The 19,785-nt window shown below is 43.5% G+C and overlaps 1 protein-coding gene across 1 annotated transcript; it reads right to left on the reverse strand.

Annotated features, from left to right (window-relative positions):
* Positions 1 to 354: 354 nt before the first annotated feature.
* cd34 (CD34 molecule) lies at positions 355 to 18,275 on the reverse strand. The gene is made up of 8 exons (XM_079273318.1): positions 18,037 to 18,275; positions 7,896 to 8,003; positions 7,500 to 7,729; positions 7,173 to 7,250; positions 4,318 to 4,429; positions 4,142 to 4,194; positions 3,693 to 3,839; positions 355 to 2,795 (listed from the first exon to the last, which is right to left on the reverse strand). Exons 1-8 carry the CDS (start codon positions 18,116 to 18,118, stop codon positions 2,601 to 2,603), a joined length of 1,005 nt encoding a protein of 334 aa, XP_079129444.1. The 5' UTR covers positions 18,119 to 18,275; the 3' UTR covers positions 355 to 2,600.
* Positions 18,276 to 19,785: the final 1,510 nt, after the last annotated feature.

The following is a 19,785-nucleotide window of genomic DNA, read 5'->3' on the forward strand; positions in this document are numbered from 1 at the left end:
CAAAAACACATGCATAAAACAAAGTTGTGATTTATCAAACATATATTCCTTCAAATTGGCTGGTTTAATATAGTCAATGCTTCCCCATCCTCTAATAATGGCAGTCAAAATGATCAAGAATGTTCATTTATGTACAAATTTGTTCTTCTCACAATTTATAGATAAGGCCTGTTGTGAATTGGCTCAAGTGGGTCCCAGAATAAACAGCTTGCGAAACACTGAGTTTGAGGACAGATGTGGGTGCATGTGTGTCTCAGTACATGTGCACATGCTCCTGTGGTTTAAAAAAAAACATCGCTTTTTCCACTCACTCTTTTTAAATGGTTCAAAACATGACGAATTCTTAAAAAGTGATTCACCTTTCGCTTTTTATTTTCTTCATGTTTTAATCAAATTTAAACGGCAGGCTGCTAGCAAAATGAAACAGTCACATTGGAATGTTAGCAAAGAAAGGATACAAAATGAATTGAAAGGAGAAATCAATGCAAGACGTTCCATTTATATGTCAGAATGTTTTTCCTTGTTCCAGTTCAACTACAAAATATTGCAGTTTTCTTCAGTGTTTGATCTCCGTTATGTCAGTAAAAACTGCATTTACAGGACAACCAAACCGGTTTAGGCCGCCAGATGTTTCCTTTTAACAGCCCGTGGACATATTTCTTTGAGTTATATGTCCTGGATCAAATGTTATAAAGGTGCCACAGAAGTACATATTTTAGCACATAAGATATGAAATGCAGTTCTTTGGCACACAGAAGAAACAGAACATGTGTTCACAAAATAAAAACAAGACAAAAAAAGTCATCATACTATACACACTGCTCAATAGAATACTGATAGTAGAAAGAGCATACACAGTATATTGAAGAGAGAATAACACTGACAAATGGATGGGCAGAGTTGACAGTAAGAGGCTCTGCATCGGACTCTGTTGGTCAGTCTCATGATCAAGAGGCTTGTTGGCTTTGTGATTGATTTCACCACAGTTTGCAGTGATAGATGGGAGAATTCCTTGCGGCTGACCCTCTTCAAGAAAATAGTGTGATTCAAACTGCAATACTTCTTTCTCCTCACCACGGTAATCTCGGTGAGCCATCACTTTAACAAAATTGTACACTTTTCATGGCTAATGTCACATTCAGACTCATCATTCACTCGCATACTTTTCATCAACTACACATACAAGCACAGGGTTCCCACACTTATTTCAGGACATTTTTATTGATGATCTGGTTTAGCAGACAAATATCTCGCCAATGACTCTTATTTGTTAATCACACACTATACCTAAGTCCAATTTATATAGTAATATAAAGTGGAGTCTCTAACAAGGCTAATCACTCCCACTGTAAGCTACCGCTGCAAAAGTTGTCATGTCATGGTCCATTTTACACTAACAATGAAACACTGCGGTTGACGAGAAAATTCATGCCAAGTAAAAAAAAAATGCCAGCATTTAGTCAGTTTTTTCTGCTTCCATTCATTGTTTTGACCTCGGCTTCTCATTCATTATTATATAACTCCCTCAACAATGGCCAACACACATTTGAAACCATTGCTCCTAGCCAGAGTTGAATCACAAACCTTAAACCAAACCAAAACAAGCTGGCAAGCACGTCAACTTTAACAACCAAACCAAACATGCCAACCCATTTAACATGGGGGGTTCACAGCGTTTCCACAACATTACCAAAATACTCTTGTCCATAAACTATCATTTGAATTAATATGATCCTATAACATAACTTAGCCCTCTCAGACGTCTTGGGGAGTTGTGATAGCTTTGTAGTTTACTCTCAGCTCACGTGTGGGAACCCTGATACAGTAAGCAAGGGAAGCGTAGATGCATGTATGGATATACATACAGTCCAGATGCAAGTAAACACGAACACACGCATGCAAAACGTAAAAGCAGCACATACATTCTCACACCTCCACAATCAATGACTCACTCAGACAAACAAGATCAGAGCCCAATGTATTTTCTCTCTGAGTTTGTAAACAGATTTCAAGGCAGTTTGATTTATTTCCTCTCTGTCTCTCATGGCTATACAATCAACTAAGGAACAATTTCATTGATGTGCTTATGCTGTATTTACTAGTGGAGGGTTGAAGCTTTATACTTGACGACATGCAGAGACCCTGCTTTGTGTTGACGGCACATGGCTGGGACTCCAGGGGCTGCAGGCGTCATGGGAACCAGTGCTGACTAATGCTCAAATACACTCTCTTCCCACCCCAAACTGCCCATATCCCGTCTCTCGTCTCCAGCCTGACTGCCGTCAACTACCCAGGGACTGAGCCTTCGTCATCATCAACCTCATTCATCACCGCCATCATCGTCAGACTAGTTCTTCCTGATGTTTATTGAGGCACCGAGCCAAAAGAGAGGGAGGAAAGGGGACCGCAACAAGAGGAGCGTTGATGTAGTAAATTGTTCTAGTCCCTGATGTCCACTTTGAAGTGGGCTCACTGTGGTTGGGCAAGAGAGGATTCAGAAAGGGGGGCGAGTTTGCATAGGCATGTGTGTGTGTGTGTGTGTGTGTGAATAGGTGTGTTTTTGGGGGTCATTCCTGGGTTACAATTATTTGTAGACGATTTCACAGCTCGGTGTCCGCTGTCTTGGTGGTGGAGTGGCCGTTGGTGGGAGGAGGAGGAGGCTGCGTCTTGTCTGCCTCTGGGGTCTCTCCATTTACGCTGGGTTTCTCTGGGGTTTCCAGAGGGGGGTTTAGGGGGGCCACAGATACAAGAGTGTTCCCCTGGTTCTCCTGATCTGCTGGACAGGCCTCCTCTGCCTGAAAATACAGCACAAATGAACTCATCGTGGACAGGATAGATAGAGAATGTCAACAACACATGGGAGCCAGGATACGTATTGCTCGCAGATAAACTGAACTAGCTGTGAAGCAGCTGTCCCCCTCTCTTTTTGATAAATGTGTAAATTAAACATGTGCATTGAAGTCTTCATCACTAACATAGCAGCCATGCTGGAGATTCCCCTTTTGCCCATGCATTGTTTCAGTATATTGAAAGGAACAACAGCTCATCCTCTGATGTGGTCTCGATCATGTGATATTGCGAGTATACAGAGAAACAGCTGTGTCTGGCTAGGAGATGAAACAGTGAGCTCTGCACATGAATAAGGCAGCAGAGAACAGGGCGTGGGTCTTTGGATCACGCACACTCTTTCTCCGCGTGTTCTCTGTGATAACTGGCCAGCAACATCCGCTAATTAAAACTTTGGCAGCAAAAAAGAAAGAGTGCTGTTTTGATTTTAGATGTAGTAAAACATGAACCTTGCCTGAGAAAATCTATGCATAGAGTTACTGGATCTCTAATGAGGGGTGTGATTGCAGAAACTGGCAAAACACATGGTGGGAAAAAAGTACATACATCTGATAAAACAACCATCAGGTCAATATTTAAAGTCCCTCAGATCCGTGTTAAACATTTTTGAATGCAAATTTTCAGGTCAACTAATTTGATTAATTGAAAACATAATCAAACAAGCATTATGCATGGTCTGCAGTGGAAGAGGCAAAATATTTGTAATTAATGGGCTATAGGCTGAATGATGAACCACAACTCCTGTAGAGCCAGCATGGACACGTAAACCAGGAAGTAGGTAAACGAGGTCCACAGTGGCAACATATAGCACAGTGCAGGATATTGTAAACAGAAAATGTGCTCACCAGCCTCACTCCCTTGGTGTCAGTCCTGCGTTGGCATTTGAGGTAACCTAGAGTGATTGCAAGGGCAGCAAGCAGACCAGTGACAAGTATTCCCACAAAGACAGAGGAACCTGATGAAGTCGGGGTTTCAGTCTTTGTCACGCCCAGCTGCAAACAAGTTGAAGACATAATGTTGTGGTCAAACGCAGTAGATGTCCAACGTTATTGATCATTTCCTGTTTGTAGAAAATGTTTTTTTTTTTGCATACAAACCGCAAAAAACTGTACACTATGACAAATAGTATTTTGTACATACTGTTTAAACTTAGAATGTGCTGTAGTATGGATTTCAGACATGGGAGAAGAGGTACTTTCAGTTGCAGGACTTGAAGTGAAGGACTTGTGGGTTTCATGGTTATTTCATCTCCACACCATCATATTCAAGCAGGTAGCATCTAATGCTCTCTTACCTGGTCCTTCAGATGTTCACTCTCGAGTGCTTCAGCCAAAGTAGCCAAGTTAGCTGCAGGAAATATATCAGTACTTAATTAATCAGGTCTATGTCGTATTTTCTGCAACACAACATAAATGTCACATTAAATAAACTGTGCATGTGTGTGCATTAATGGATGCCATCAATACCCACCATCATCACTGGCCACCAGCGCCGTGTTGCCGCTCTGGAAGATTTTTAGATTACAGTTTTCCTTGTGGCACCAGAATGCAGGGTTCGCCTGAATAATGTGTTTAGTTGCTTCCTATAAGAGAATATATATATATATATATATATATATATATATATATATGTTAAAGGCTTATTTTTTGCAGCGCATTTTGTGAAATCATGTTTCTTCAAGTGCATCACATAGTAATAAATAATAATGAAAAAGTTCATTTTTCTCATGTATATTTTGAAAAACAAGATTTCTCTGATTGGGGCAAATTGAGCATGAACTCAAAACTAGCCAATGCCTGAACAACTTTCACATTCTCAGTGTACAGCTTATGGGTGATCATTGGGGCCAACAATCCAGTGTGTGTTCCTGAATTTCCCCGTTGACCATCAGCGCACATAAGCCTTTGTGTGAGTAATGGAGACACAATTCAGTTGGATGGAAAACTGACCACACCTTCTTTTTCCCACCTTAACCCCAAACTATGATATCACCTTATTGCACAACTTTAGGCTCTGCGACTTGGGAACACTCTTCATTTTCTGTAACGTGATCCAGACAGCTCTCAGTGCTCCCAGAAGAACACTGTGAGCAAACCCTGAATCTTCAGATCGTTGGGAGTGGGCCCACAGCTGGACTCTGTTGAAACACCCAAATCTTTGAGGCATGGAGGAAGAAACTCCGGAGGGCTGCATGTCAGTCTCATGGAATGAAAGCTACTCTCTTCTCCATCTGTGTTTGTCACTTGTGACTCATCACATGTTGCTCTTAGGAATCCTACATTGTCTCATACCCTGCTTCGCTTGACCTTACGTGGCTCCCTCCAGTTAGAATTGATTTGAATAAAACCAAAGATTTAATTTGAAACTGAGAAAAATGTTTTTTATTTGTCGTATTCAACACACGAGTCAGGAATTTGGGATTTACAAAGGTTTAAAAAAAAGACCTCTCTCATTTTCCACTACTTCAGAGCATTGCTGCTTTATTACATTTGTTCAACGAATACATGCTGTTCCTTTATCATGCCATTTACCCATTCCTGCCTGAGGAGAATAACCTTGGTTTTCTCCCTACGTGCAGTTTGAACTAATCATCAGCTGGCTAAGGCTTCTGGCACTGCAGTCCATGTTTAGTTTCAGGTTGAGTTGGACAGATGACTTCTACAGATGGCCCTGGCTCTGTGGATGACACAGTAATGACCCAAATAGAGGCTATGTAAAGTATGCGGACTGGGATCTGACCAGCTGCTTCGGCTCTGTGCACCTGGACTGACATACTGTACAATGCAACAATGACTTGTATTTGGACATCATGTGTTTAATGTACTTTGAGGAATTATCTAACAACTGTGCACATAATTATGAATGCCTTTACACACCTAGGGCGCAACAAATAAAGGAAAATGCAAAATTGAATCTCTCGCATCCAAACTATTCCTACCAGCACCGATGCAATTTGGCAACAGTTTAACACTTCAAATAAATAGATTCGCCAACTCATTCTTCAAAAATAAAATATTTATTTCACATCATTCTGTATTTCAAAATGAGTAACTTTGAGTTGCCTGTGGTAAAAAGTGTTTCTGTGTATATGTCCAGGACTTTCATTGTGAAAGGTAAGAAAGGAAGTCGTGTCTCTGGTTGGCTCAAGGCAGCAATCTCCCGTTCTGCCGAGTGAAGCCAATGCGGAAGTGTCTTAAATGTTGCATTCTCTCTACTGGCCAGCAGGGGGCAACTCCTCCGATTGCAAAAAGAAGTCAGATCGTATGGAAGTCTATGACATAATGACTCTACTTCTCACTCGATTTATTACGTCAGTAAACATTGTAAACATGACTTGATGGTCTCAATCGCTGTAGTTTCAAGTCTTCTTCAAAACAGCATAATGTTCATTTCGTAAATTATGGATCCTATTTAGAGTAAAATAGGCCGTAAAGCAGAGTATGCTTTAGGGCGCGCTTACTGTGATTGACAGGTCTCTACGTCACTCTTCCGCATTCCAAATATGGTAACTTCTGTTTACCGGTTGCAAAAAGTCAAGATGGCGACGGCCATAATCCAAGATGTCGACAGCCAAATCGTCTAACTCGAAGCTTCATCACAGCAGTTAACAAACCAATGGGTGCTGTCACAATGTCCACTTCTTATATACAGTCTGTGGTTTGCTCACAACCTTGGGCTACACTACCATAGAGAGGTGAAGTGTACGTTTTGATGTGACGACCGTTCCCCAAACTTGAGGGGTTGAAGTCAATAGATGCCTCCCTCATTCCTGATGTAAAAAAAACAAAAAAAAGCCCCTCTGTGTAGGCTTTCAGTATTCTGAAAAACTGAAAGCCACACCCTTGCTATTCCCCCTTTATTCTTAAGGACCTCAGGGCAAGAGAGGAAACACTACCCTCCCTCTTTATTTGTCTCCCGCCAGGAATACAGTCTCAAGATTTACACCGGCTGAGGAATGTCAGTGAAAAGATCTGCCTTTGTCAGGGCCATATTTTCAACTGTAACTCTTTAAAACACATCCATCTTCTTCCTCTAAGTGGAGTAAGCTACTTCCTGTGGAGCCATTGTGAAGGGGGTCAGATAAGGTTTTGGTAAGAGGCACGTGTCACTTGAAGGTAAACACGCTCAGCTCTGTCCTCTCGTTTCACTGTGGTCTTAAATGTCGCATTCCAAAATCTCAGCTGTTGGTAGTTTGATTCTGGAGGGCTCTTTGTTGCAAGTTAAATGGCATGAAGGTGGTGGTAGGATGTAGCTCTGGTGGTGGTGGGAATATTCTACTTTTACAGTCACATTGTTCAAAATAAAAGAGGTAAACCCATACTCACACAATCATTTGTTGACAACGTAGCCTCGACAGCATTACTTTCTTCAATGTCCTTCTCTCCAACACACATCACGTCGGGCTGTGGAGAGAGTGAGCCAGGTCAGAGAGGCATAGAAGGTCGGGAGGAGACGGCACACTTCGCACATATGATCGCAACCACAACACCAGTCATCCATTGTAATCACGTCTTCCTCCAAAATAAATACATGTTAAACACCATCTTTATTTGAGTTGTGTGCTTTTGCACTTATGCCTATACTATCTCTAGATGTTGACAAGTCAAAAAGTGGAGAAGCACCATCTGAATATGGTACAGGCAGGTACTCACCACCACTGTTCTAAAAATGTTGGAGAGTTCTGGGATCACGCTGGCTTTGACAACGGGGGCAGCAGTGGTGCCTGAGGTGTCTCCACCCTGGATCTTATCAAGTGTGAGGATTACAGCCTTTGCTGGCAATGTACCGGTAATATCTTGAGGAGCAACGGTAGCAGCAGGTTGTCCACCGACAGCAGCGGTTGGAGTAGCACCTGCATCTTTGGCAGCAGTGCCATTTGTCACTAAAGAACAGAATCCAAGGACAACGCTGTTATACACAGGCTCATACTGGATGTGTCAAGGACACGTGATGTCAAGCAACATAACTTGACAAAAACCTGAACTCTGGAATAACTTCTCAAAAATCCCATTGAAATTTCAAGTATCGTTGCAGGTTTATCAGCCTACCAGCAGCGTCTCCAGCGTCTCCAGCGTCTCCAGGTGAAGCAGGTGAAGCAGGTGAAGTAGGTGAAGCAGGTGCATCTGTTGCTGGGTCACCTTGACACATCACCTCATCTGAAAGGAAGGGAGAGCAAGAGACACACTGAGAGACAGACAGCAACTTAAACACTTTCAATCAAAAAGAGATCACTGATTTCTGGTATAAATCTAACAAGGACTACAGCAATGCAATCCATTTCATCCGACACGTCATTTCTAAACACTCCCCTCCGCATGGAAGGAAACCAATGTCGTACGTGAACATCCAACCAAAAGCTATCATGCAATCACAGGAGAAATGTATTTGGTGCACAACTACCATTATTTAGATCATTAGCAATTATATATGAGGTGAATTTATGTTTTGTGTGTTTGCAATACAATACACATGACTGACGTTGACACACTCTGGAATTAGTTCCAAGCTCCTTGTGGGAATATTTGCATCCCCAACAAAAGGTAGTGTTGCATCATTTGGCCACCATGATCGTATATTTACAGCACTGTGTATGGACCGGGCTGTGTAACATACGGTTCCCCCCTGCAGTGCATTTTATCGTATTCAGACAAATAGCATCTATGGAATGTTTTTCAAGCCATTCACTGTCCTGCAGCTAAGTATTAAGAGTCGGCTGCAGTAGGAATGCATATTTCTGTTTTATGTTGTAAGTTTCCCCTTCAGTTTCTTAGAAAGAATACATAATTGTATTAAATGGCTTCCTTGTTAAACACACATTACATGAACCGATTCTGCACACAAGATGATGATCACAAGATGCACATACAACATACAACAATCAACACCCTTTAAACTGTCACATGCTGAAACTCTGCACTATGTTCAGTAACTCTCCACCATTGTGGACAGAAACGCACCAGACAGCTGTGTGAGAAATGTCTCTGTGTTTTCAGCCAGGCCCCGCAGCATCAACATGAAGCCTCCAGACTCAACACAAACACAGGGAAACATACATAACACTCCTACTCCACAAACACAACCTTGGTGCGTCTCTCCAGAGTGTTTTTAAATGGCTCAGAGAGCACAAGGCCAAGGCTGCAGACTATGTAACCTCTGGGCTCAGTTCTGATCTTCACTACTGGGCTACATCAAGTGGATTTTCTCCTCCTTGAAGCTTTCAGTCTGGGTGTTCCGGTCTTTGACGTGGTGTGTGGTGTGTGGTGTGTTGCCAGATGCAAAGAACTAAATCATAGGTTAAAGAGAGAATGATGCTGAGTGGCAGTTCAAATGCAGCATATGTTTTTTGCCTGTGGTTGGACAAATCAACTGCGATTATAAGGCAGCACAAAGGCAGATATATCACTAACGAAATGTAATATGGTGGATGCTTCAAGTGCCTGCTGACATATTTAGCACACGAAGCCCCCAGGCAAGTTTTTGGCTCCATCTATGAAGATTTACAAGACCACAATCGTTGTTGTTGACATGCTGCTGGAATGTGCTGCAGCTAATGAGTTGCTGGTCTGTAAACTGACTCAATGTACTTCATACTTCAAGGGGACAAAAGCAGCTTTTAAACTTAGTTACATTCTATACATATTATATATCAGGTGCATAAATAAAGCAAGCCTAATCCCCTGGAAGATTGTCAAGAATTTCACAAATGACTGTCATAGATTATGGATGGAGAAATGGAATATTCTGTGTCATTACCAGGAGGGTCTTGTGAATTTCACGTTAAGCAAGCAAGATTTTTGTTCAGTATGGAGAGCAATGGGAATGAAGGTAAGATGTTTTATTTAATACTTTTCATCATGCAGACATTAGTATTGATGGGACTTTACATTATGCATGAATGGCACCATTGAAAAACAATTCCAAAGGGGGGGGGGGGGGGGGGGGAGAGATGCTCCTGCAGATTTTGACTCATCATTAAATAATTTGCACTCTGTTGATCACTTATTTAACAAACCTGTAGTTGTACATTATCATGTACAGCTTGAATTCCAGGACATAGTCCACTCCACAAATAAATCTCATCTACAAAGCTGAGACAGAAACAAACACATAAACGCATTCTGTAGCACTCAAAGCTGTGGTTGGACCGATGCATACACGAAGGACAGTGATGAGATAAGTGCAGACGGGAGTGTTCCATGGTTTAGCTCTGTGTCAGGTGGTGGACCATATATTTCCACGGCAGTCATGACTAGCGAGGACTCAGGGGGGAGCAGGGAAGAGAAATGATAAGGTGGAGGGGGAGACTGTGTCTCATCATCACTTTATATCATGAAGTTGTTTTGAAAGCTACGTTTTTTTACATTCGGTTCTGTTTCCTGCCAGACAACCTCCTTCCAACCCTTCTCCTCACTGGGGAAAAAACCCTCCAACTTCCCCTTAGACACTTACAGACACACCCACATAAATTCATGAACACACATCTGCAATCACACATGGAGGAAGTACATAGTGCACAGCATTCTGTGGAGGGAGTGTAGACATCAGTCTAGAATGCTGATATTAGCATGGTGACCCCACTGTTATGTTACGTATACGTTTTGAACTTCTATTTGCTATTTTATGGCCTGTTGTTTCTATTGGTAACGAAAGGACTTGGGCATCAGTTGTCCATTGGTCTGCATCATATTCTGTAACGTCTTCATTAATGACTTCCTCCTCTAATACATCTTCCCTGTCAGTTCCGTGGCCTCTCTTCTCATCACCAGTGTCAGGAATCATGATCAAGAGCTTCACATGCAGTCCATCGTGTTGCCACAGCATGAGTGCTGTAGGAATGAGTCGCAAAAAACTGCAAATGAGTTTGCATTTTTGCACTTCTGGATCCCTTGTCGATATTTTTTTCCAATGCATTTTTGGTCGGAAATGAGGTCTGCGGTTAACACAAGCTTAAGATATTTTAACGTTTTGTTCTGTGGTGTTGAATATGTCAGTGAAATTTGAAGCTTTTTAGTGTCTTTAAAAAGGCAAAATGAGACTCTTAAATGTCATTATGCCCAGTTTGCCTTTACAGCCTCATCATGTATACTCACGCTTATGTGACCGAGGTTTTAATTCGCCTAGTGTTGGATTCTTGCTTCTTAAAAAAAAAAACATAAACATGGTGTAGATGAGAGTATTTTGCCAAACAAAACGTGTAAGTATCAGAAACGTTTGTTTGCCAGAGAGTTGATTTTTTGCAATAATCCCAAATCCAATTGAAAAATCCCATTGGATTTTTGTCAAGGGAACCAGTGACACGTTAACTTCTGGGTTTGGTCAACAACAAGTCGTCCCTGCATCACTCTATTGTTAGAAAGGCCCTCAAAAAAAGCTACCATAGCTGTTCTACATATTATTAAAACAATGTTGCCATTGTTTGGATAGAACACCAACAGGTCAGGCGCTCGTGGGGAAAGATTCTATCGAGCGGTGCAGGGATGATGTATTTTTGTAGGTCGGCCCTGAAAGTTAGCATCGCAATAATTCCCTTGACAAAAAGCCAATGGGATTTTTCCAGTGGATTTTGTGCACTTTAGATAGAGGGAAAGTATATTTTGAATAGTGCTATCTGGTCCCATATACGCAGTCACTCACCATGTCTCTGAATCTCTCATTTGTCACAGCCTTTTCCACTTCCTCCCTGATGCGTACAGCTGCCATTGTGACTGCCATTTTTCTTTACTCTTCCTGCCATTCCGGGCCCCAGATGTAGGGTGGGGAAGAGTGAGGGAATAGCAGCAGAAACAAACATAGTCACTCCTGATTAAACGGGTGCAGTCAGTGTATGAGCAGGGGACAGCAGCTGCAGTAGGTCTCCTTAGGGAGCCCGTTGCCTCCCTGCATATGTGCTGTACTGTCAGAGAGCTGTCAAGTGTCTGACATCATAGGGGGAATTCTTCAGCTCTAAATCTTGCATTTGACCTCCACCCAGACAACACTTTGGCTGTCACTATGTGCCACACCCTCCCTTCCTTTACCTCCCATTGACCGCTGTATCCAGATGTCCACAAAGGAGCCTGACATCTCACCTCACTCCTTTCTTTTCATTCCCTATGAGGAGAAATGTCACTTCAGCTTAACTTGGGAATTCTTTCAGTCTCACAGACACTCAAGGAAATTCAGGGACTAAGAAATGCTACCAAGGCAACCAAGATGCAGTAACGAGCCTTTGACTAATTATTTGTATTATCAGTTGATTTTCAATTGATTGTTTCGTGAATAAAATACCCAGAAACCTGTGTAAAAGTGTGTCGGATTTGGCGGCATCTGGCCAAGTTTCAGGACTCATTCAGCTGACTCCTCCCTTTCCAAGACTGCCAATTAAAACATAGTAATGAATATTATATTCCATTTCAGCGAATAGATCCTCCGAAATGCGACACTCTGGCCCTTTGAGATAACAGTAAAGACGACGAAAGAGCAAATCCTCACATTTCAGCAATAGATGAGCCACGATGCTTTGCCGGCTTACTGGCTACAATAACAGTTCCTGCAATCATAGTAACGCTATCCTTCAGGTAATAATGTTGTCTCACAGCACACCACAAATAACACATTTTCAAACTCCTCAGACTGTGCAATAAAATAAAAAAGTATACTATGAAGTGTAGCCATGGAAACCACCCAAAGTCCACTTTACTACTACCTTCTGCATTAACAATCCAAAAGACAAAGTAACGCAGGAATACACGGTTCGTGCCCCCGAGCGTGAGAACTATTTTTGTTTCTGCACAGACGGGTGGCAAAAGTTGACTTTTCCACCCTGCCGACGCCCCCTGGTGTTTTTAAACAAAATACAAGATAGTTTTGGGGGGAAAAAATGAAAATGAATGAACAACAGGTTTGGAATGTTATCGATGCACATCCGAGGACAGGATGTGGCTGTCACATGGCGTGCAGTGACCTCTTCCAACTGCAGAGGTGAACATGCTGGGAATACTCTGGAGTACAGAAACACACTCCTGGAGTGGGATTATACACACACACACACACACACACACACACACACACACACACACCAACTGTTATCATGGGGGGTGCAGCGCGGCGGTTGTCCTCTGCATTATTGTGGCTTGATGTGATAATTTACTGAAAACGTTACTCTAACGTCAACATTTGTCTTTCCTGCATGTGCACTTTTTCAGGGTTTGTAAAAACCAAAGGCTGAGGAAACCCTCAGGAGGGATGAACGCAAAGAATGAAAAGGCAACATTATGATCGATTGCAGCGACTTGACCGTTGTTTCGATTCAACCTCTAATTTACTCATTCAAATAGTTTCAGCGGTGCAGGGAAACTTAAAACCTGTTTCCAAAACAGTCCATCCATTTTTTGTGAGCGGATTAGAAACTGGAAACACCAGCTGCTCTCGACGCTGTGTCAGAACCAGCACTGGGGCTGCAACAGCAGATGTCCATGGACCGATTCCAGCTGCTGCTTTTACATGAGACCGGGTTGTAAAAAGATATTGAAACCTATGGCCCTGAACAATCTGGCTTCGATAGGATTGAAGCTAAGGAGCCAAAGTGGGAGAGGAAGATTGAGAAATAATAGCACGAAATGTGATCGCCTTACAGATATAGCTAAACGCTGCAGTTTTGTTTTAAGTGCACAGAAACACACTGTTTATGCACATACAGGACAGATGAATAAGGGCCAAACTGCAAAAGAGCACGGCCTGGTGTTCTCAATCAGCAAGTATAAGCGAATGGCTTCAACGGCATACCTTTTACCGAACATTAATTATCAGGAGCAATTATTCCGGCAGCCAAAAGGCCTCAGCCAAGGCTCATTAAATGCTTTCATTCTCAGAGGTTAGCAGTATACCCCTCCATGAATACAGCCAACATACACTACAGGGCTCCGGGAACAATAAGGAGTACCCGCTTGCCCGGGGCAAGTAAAATGCCACTTCGGGTTAGTAAATCTAGAAACTCATTTGAAAAATAATAAATATAAATGCAAAAATAATTAAAAACATCGTTTTTTTGATGATGGAAGTAGCTAAGGAGTGAGCCATCTTGCTTCCTTCTCATCTCTGTTGAGAGCTTCACATGCATAGTATGCTAAATTATGAATCCTGCATGACCTGCCCTACTCTGTCAATGATTTTGCAAGTACTCATTAAGTGAGACTGGTTGGGGTGAGCGTATCGGGGTAAGCCAATCAGAGGCAGAGTAAGGCAGGTCATGTCTTTGCTTTTGTAGGATTTGGAATGTCGCACGCAGTACCGATCGAGCAGTGGTTAAGACAAAGTTTACAAACTGAAGCAGATTAATTTACTTTAATAAAGATTAAACATGACATTTAACTTTGATCTTTGTTGTGATTTGATAACCGCTTAAAAAATAACACGTGAAAGCCTGCACAAGGCAGGGATGGCACAAGAAGCAGAGAGTGCTCTCGTGTTGGATTTCACACAATAATCTTTGGGCTTGCTCATTAGCTGCACATATGGGCGATTTCTTTTGTGATCAGTGATATCTGGAACCTTGTCCCGCTAAAGGAGGCGAGGGGGAGAGCCCCCTTCCCCCCTCCCGCCTTTCTGCTGGTAAAAACCAACAGCTGTAAAATTGCAGCAGGGTGCCAGGGGAACAAGGAACAATAACTTCACCAGAAAAACAGCAGTAATTGGAATAGAAAGATTTGAATGCTAACACAGCATCTGCTTTTCATTTTAAATAGTTTCACTGCGTAAATATTGTTGCAGGATGAACGACTTCTCCAAGTCAACTCCTTTTTTTCTGGATGATCATTTGTTAGCGGCGACAGTGGCTTTGTTTTCTTGTCATTCATATGTTTTCTTTGGACAAGAGTTAGCTTTAAATGAAGATAATTCAGAGAGAGAAAAAACATCGTAAAATGCCCTCCCCTCCCCTCGGTACGGTGATTGTCTGACGAGAGCCAGCAGACGAGGTAACAGAGCGGACACTGGCGACAGGCATGTGTTTGTTCGAATATTTGAATGGTTTCAGCTGTAGCCTGACCTGGCTCTCTCACATGTAGAAATCACTGAAGCAAATTGGCAGTTTGACAGGACACAGGCTCCAGGTTTAATTACTCTGCACGCTCACGTGGCTGCTAAGCCATAACTCTGGGCCCAAGTGGACACACACACCCTAGCCTGACATAAGACCGCTATCTGCCAAGGCTTATACAAGAAGACCCACACCCACCAGCAGATGACGTGACTCAAACTTCACCATCGCAACTTGGGACTGAAAGAATGCCGGTCAATAGCCGAGAGCCATGAGAAAGAGAGTGGCAATATTCTGCCCGTGTTTACGCTGGCAGGGCGGAAGCTGCTGTCTGAGAAACAAAGTCTTGTGCATTTCTGTGCGGACATACATGAGCGCTGATCTCGACTCTCTGTGAAGCATGTGTTCTCTTTTTCAAGGTTTTATTCATCAGGACATTGTTTTTCTGATACATTTTCCCTCCAATAAACGTGTCTCAGTGAAGGCCACTTAAGTGTGTGTTGCACAAAGTAGATCTACTGAGCGTTGGTGGCTTGAGCACAGACAAACACACACAGAGGAACTCAGCTTGGCCTGCGGCACTGACTTAGCAACAGGAACAGTCATCAGATGACAACCTGAAATGAGCAAGACGCTACATTTTTCCCCTTCTCCACAGCACATTTAAAGCTTGGGTTTTCCCCCGAAATCTTGAAAGAGCGACAGCTTCAAACATACTCCAGGAGGCGATGAATGACATCATCCAACATTGCAGTCCATGCCCATTTCTGCGCTACATATTTGCACGCCTGCACAACTACTGAATGACAGCCATGGGAAGTGAGAGCATAAACTAAAGCTGTTTGCCGGAGATTCTGGATGATTGGCCTGCTCATACAAGACAAGGATGTTTGCTCTGATGAACAAAGTCAAACACACTCACTTATCAAGTGCGTCAAAGGCTCTCATCCTGTCTCTCTTGCAGCCCATCCTCCTTCCACTCATATTCTTTTGCCTGAATCTGTTTTTCGAACCTTCCAATCCCTTCAAAGATGTCGTGCGATGAGTGGTAAGTCCAAGGTTTTTGTGAAATGAGTTCGCTGGTTTCCAAATGTGAGACAAAGAGAGAAAAGTTAACAGTCAAGCTCTTCTCTGTTTTGCAGAAATGCTAGAAAGCCTGGTTAAGACTGACCTCAGATCAGCTGCCACACCCATTTCCCCCCTTCTGGGGCTCATGAAATCACCGCCACCAAATCTGAAGTGGCATAGATTAAACCTCCCGATACAAGACAATTCCACACTGGGAACGAGACAAAACAACACGGGAGCTGTGCAGTGGAGCGCCTCGTGTGTCAGGATAGAGTGACTCGACAAAGAGGTCTTCTTTGTGCACATCAGGACAGCCATAATGGAGCAAGAAGCATTAAAATGGCTTTGTGTCTTTGAATGAATAATGCCGCATATACCACTGCAGCCACATATAGGGCTATACTGTGAGAAGAGTCAACGAGGAGACAGATTGCCTCTTGTGACTTGGCCACGCAAGTATGCAGACGATCGACACGACGACAGAACTGGCAGGATGTAGATCAGAGTAATAATAGTAGCAATAAACCATTGCATATGTTTAAGTGAGAGGTTTCTCCCTTTCTTTTCCGAGCCCTATGTGACCATGCCTCTGAAAACTCGCACCGCATCGCCAGTTGGACACAACTGTCAACAATGTAGCAACTCTGTGCGATCGGTGGACTGCTGTTGGATGTGGTAAAGAATCGAGGACGGGTCAGCAGACTTGAGGCAACACCTCTATGATATTCTTAAAGTGGAAATCAGAAGCTGTCTGCTAAAAACCTAAAGCAGAGGCAAGACGTTTGGGCCGATGTAAGATCCTATTTCAAGTTCATCCCAATCGCTAAAAACAATCACACAGATAATAAGACAGCAGAATAGCGTTTTGTTTTCCCAATTAACAACAAAATCCATGCTTGATTATTAGTTGTGTCTAAAGACATTGCCCCTGTATTGTAGCTTTAATTTCTCGGCAGGGTGCGCCCAGAATAATTAGATTTCCATGTCAATCTAATTACCATCTGTTAAGCTGCTGATGCAGGCGGTATGTGGTGTTCCCTTTTATTGTGCAAGCTACAAGCATGTTCCGCCATGTCATGATCTTTTCCGCGTTAAAGTAAACACGTAACTATTTTCATCAGTCTGGAACACTCCTCTACCCAAGGCCACCCCAAACACACCCCGCCCCCGTGCCCATAGATGGGTCATCATGGCTCTGCAGCACACTGGGCTGAACTAGAACGAGTCCTGCATTACAACCAGCGGGGCAGCAACACCATCCAAGCCATACATCACCCTGCAATTAGCGTCTGGCCTCAGTCTGATTTGGAGTGGGCTGCCCAGTGCGTCCACACATGATTGCACGCACAGACACAGACACACACACACACACACACACACACACACACACACACACACACACACACACACACACACACACACACACACACACACACACACACACACACACACACACACACACACACACACACACACACACACACACACTTAGTTTGTAGATCTACAGGGAACACAAGTAAGGGAACTATTTTATTGCTGTCTGTGAATCCAGGTCTCATGCGGTCACTTTGTTGTTCGTATCACACACACACTCACATTAAATATCTTTTTCACTCAATGGAGTCGCAGTCAGGGCATGTGCAACAGATGAGACCAAACTGATACTTTTTTTTAATGCTGTGTTGTGTGCTTGGTTTTAATCCCTTTACACACATTTAAACAGCTCCACCCAGCTGCACGGCACTATGTGAAGCATAATTATTCTCAACTGCAACTTTCCACTCCTGAGCAGACCCTTTGTGTCTGCAGCCACCCCGTCGCTAACCATGCCTCTTTGCATCTGCGTGCAACCTCATGGCAGAACACAGCAAAGCAAACCCCCCCCCAACCAGCGTGTAAAAACACACTGTTGATGCACACAAACTGCACGACGTGAAACAAGAATTCTGCCCACTATAATGTTGGAGACTCACAAAAGGAACAGCAAAAAGTTGATACCCACAAATAGCAAAAGACTCTGTGTGGATAGATAACTTTCGAAGAAGAGAGGTAATATTAGAGCTGCAAAAGAGCATGCTATAATCAACAATCATAAGAGTACTCACTGCTGAGCATTAGAGCGCAGAGCACCAGAACTCCAGCCATCCTTCTCCAGGGGCCATTCATTCTCCACATGGACGCAGCCATCCTCTCTGGTCAGACTCAGTGCGGCCGGTGGGACTGTGTGAGAGTAAAAAGTGTGGTGATTGATAATGGGTGAGTGTGTGAGGGCCGGGGGAGTCGGGAGTTTCCTGTGAGGTCTAAGTGAGCGGGACAGTCAGGCAGGATAAAGCCTGGCTAGTGTTCTGTTGCTCTATATATGGCCCCACTCCTTTAGCCTCTCTCTCTCTCTCCCTCTCTCTTTCTGCTCTTTCCACACCCCTTTTTCTAACTGCCTTCTGCTAACCCATTTCCCCCAATGCAACCGTCCCTACGTCCTCCCTTGTCCCTTTGTGTGTGTGTGTGTGTATGTGTGCACATGTACAGCAAGCACCAGAACCAGATGTTAGTGGGTGACATCCTGTTCAGCTTTATCGTCACTGCAGTTTTGTTTCCTGGGGAAAAATGTTGGGTAAATGCATGCTAGTGGTGTAACGGTTTTTCTTGCAATGTGGGGGCTGTGGTTGGAGTCCAGGAAAGCTTCAGGTGATGCTTTAGTAGACATGGTACAAACACAGGCTGTTTCCACTGGTTGGTCTATGAAAAGAAGGTACACTGGCTCAACACTTGCCGATTAAGCACCCCTATACGAACACAAATTTGAAATATCTACAACAGGCTTTAGCTTGACTTCGACAGGATTTGTAGAAAAAGGCTTTAAAGAAGCTGAGCGTGTCCTTATTCTCGATTTATTTGAAGATGCACCTGGTAAACAGGAAGCACTCCTCCTGCCGCCAACATGCTGTGTACATTGCTGAGAGGCCTGTAAAAGCACATGCCGTCACACAGAACACTTGGCCCCTGGTTTTTGTGCGTCATCCACTGAACCGCACAAGTACACACATACGTGCACACTTACATGTACAGTGCACGTGCTTTTTAAGAATGCTGTAACACACACGCACACTGACATCATTAATTACACCACGTCAGCAGAAAAGTGACGGACTGTTGAACCAATGTGCGGTGTGCTGGAGGGGTGTGATGTCGGGTGTTCACCGTTCATGTTCACACAGAAATGGGCTGTTCCAGTGAAGTCAGGCAGGCCACATCTGGAAGCACTGCACTGGGGTTTTGAGGACTGCCTGGAGACGCGCTTGTCAAACAATGCAACCATATGGGGGCTGAATCAAGCCAAGATCAGGCTGCTGTCTGGCAAACAGGCACTCCTGCTGGTCACCCTGTATGTTTCACACCAGATTCTTGTTAAACTTTGTTAAGGGGGCCTTGAAATCACATTCACAATTCATTAAACGGAAGCAAATCCAAAATTTGTTTTGTGTTCATCACTAATGGCATGTGACAGAATACATTCATCAACATCTTAATAGGGAAGCGTGGGGATTGGATTAAGAGCAGCAGACTTTGAGACAATCACCGCCCACGACCGACCGACCAGCCAGTCCAGCCCGACCAAACGCCACCAAACTGGCCCAGGGAGGAGAGGGAGGAGAGGGTGGAGAGCCGAGCTGGAAGCTAAGCTAAACTAGCTAGGACCTAAGGCTACTCCACCACCCAGCCTACTGCTGGCTGTCTGTTGCAGAAAAATAAGATGGATGAATGCAGGTCGGTGACTGTTTAGTAGCCCACATCCTCACAGAGACCTTGCTCCATCGTTCATCCCGGATCACGTTGCACCTGACGGGCGGACAGCA

The sequence above is a fragment of the Melanostigma gelatinosum genome (genome assembly GCF_949748355.1).
Source record: "Melanostigma gelatinosum genome assembly, chromosome: 8".
Classification (NCBI taxonomy): Eukaryota; Metazoa; Chordata; class Actinopteri; order Perciformes; family Zoarcidae; genus Melanostigma; species Melanostigma gelatinosum.

Bases quoted from the DNA above. Each gene is read 5' to 3' on its own strand.
- cd34 (XM_079273318.1), bottom strand. From the start codon at position 18,118: ATGGCTGCGTCCATGTGGAGAATGAATGGCCCCTGGAGAAGGATGGCT. The intron at 7,730-7,895 runs GTAGGCTGATAA...TCTGTTCTTTAG, and splicing joins AGACGCTGGAGACGCTGCTG to TGACAAATGGCACTGCTGCC. The intron at 4,195-4,317 runs GTGGGTATTGAT...TATTTCCTGCAG, and splicing joins GCTGGTGGCCAGTGATGATG to CTAACTTGGCTACTTTGGCT.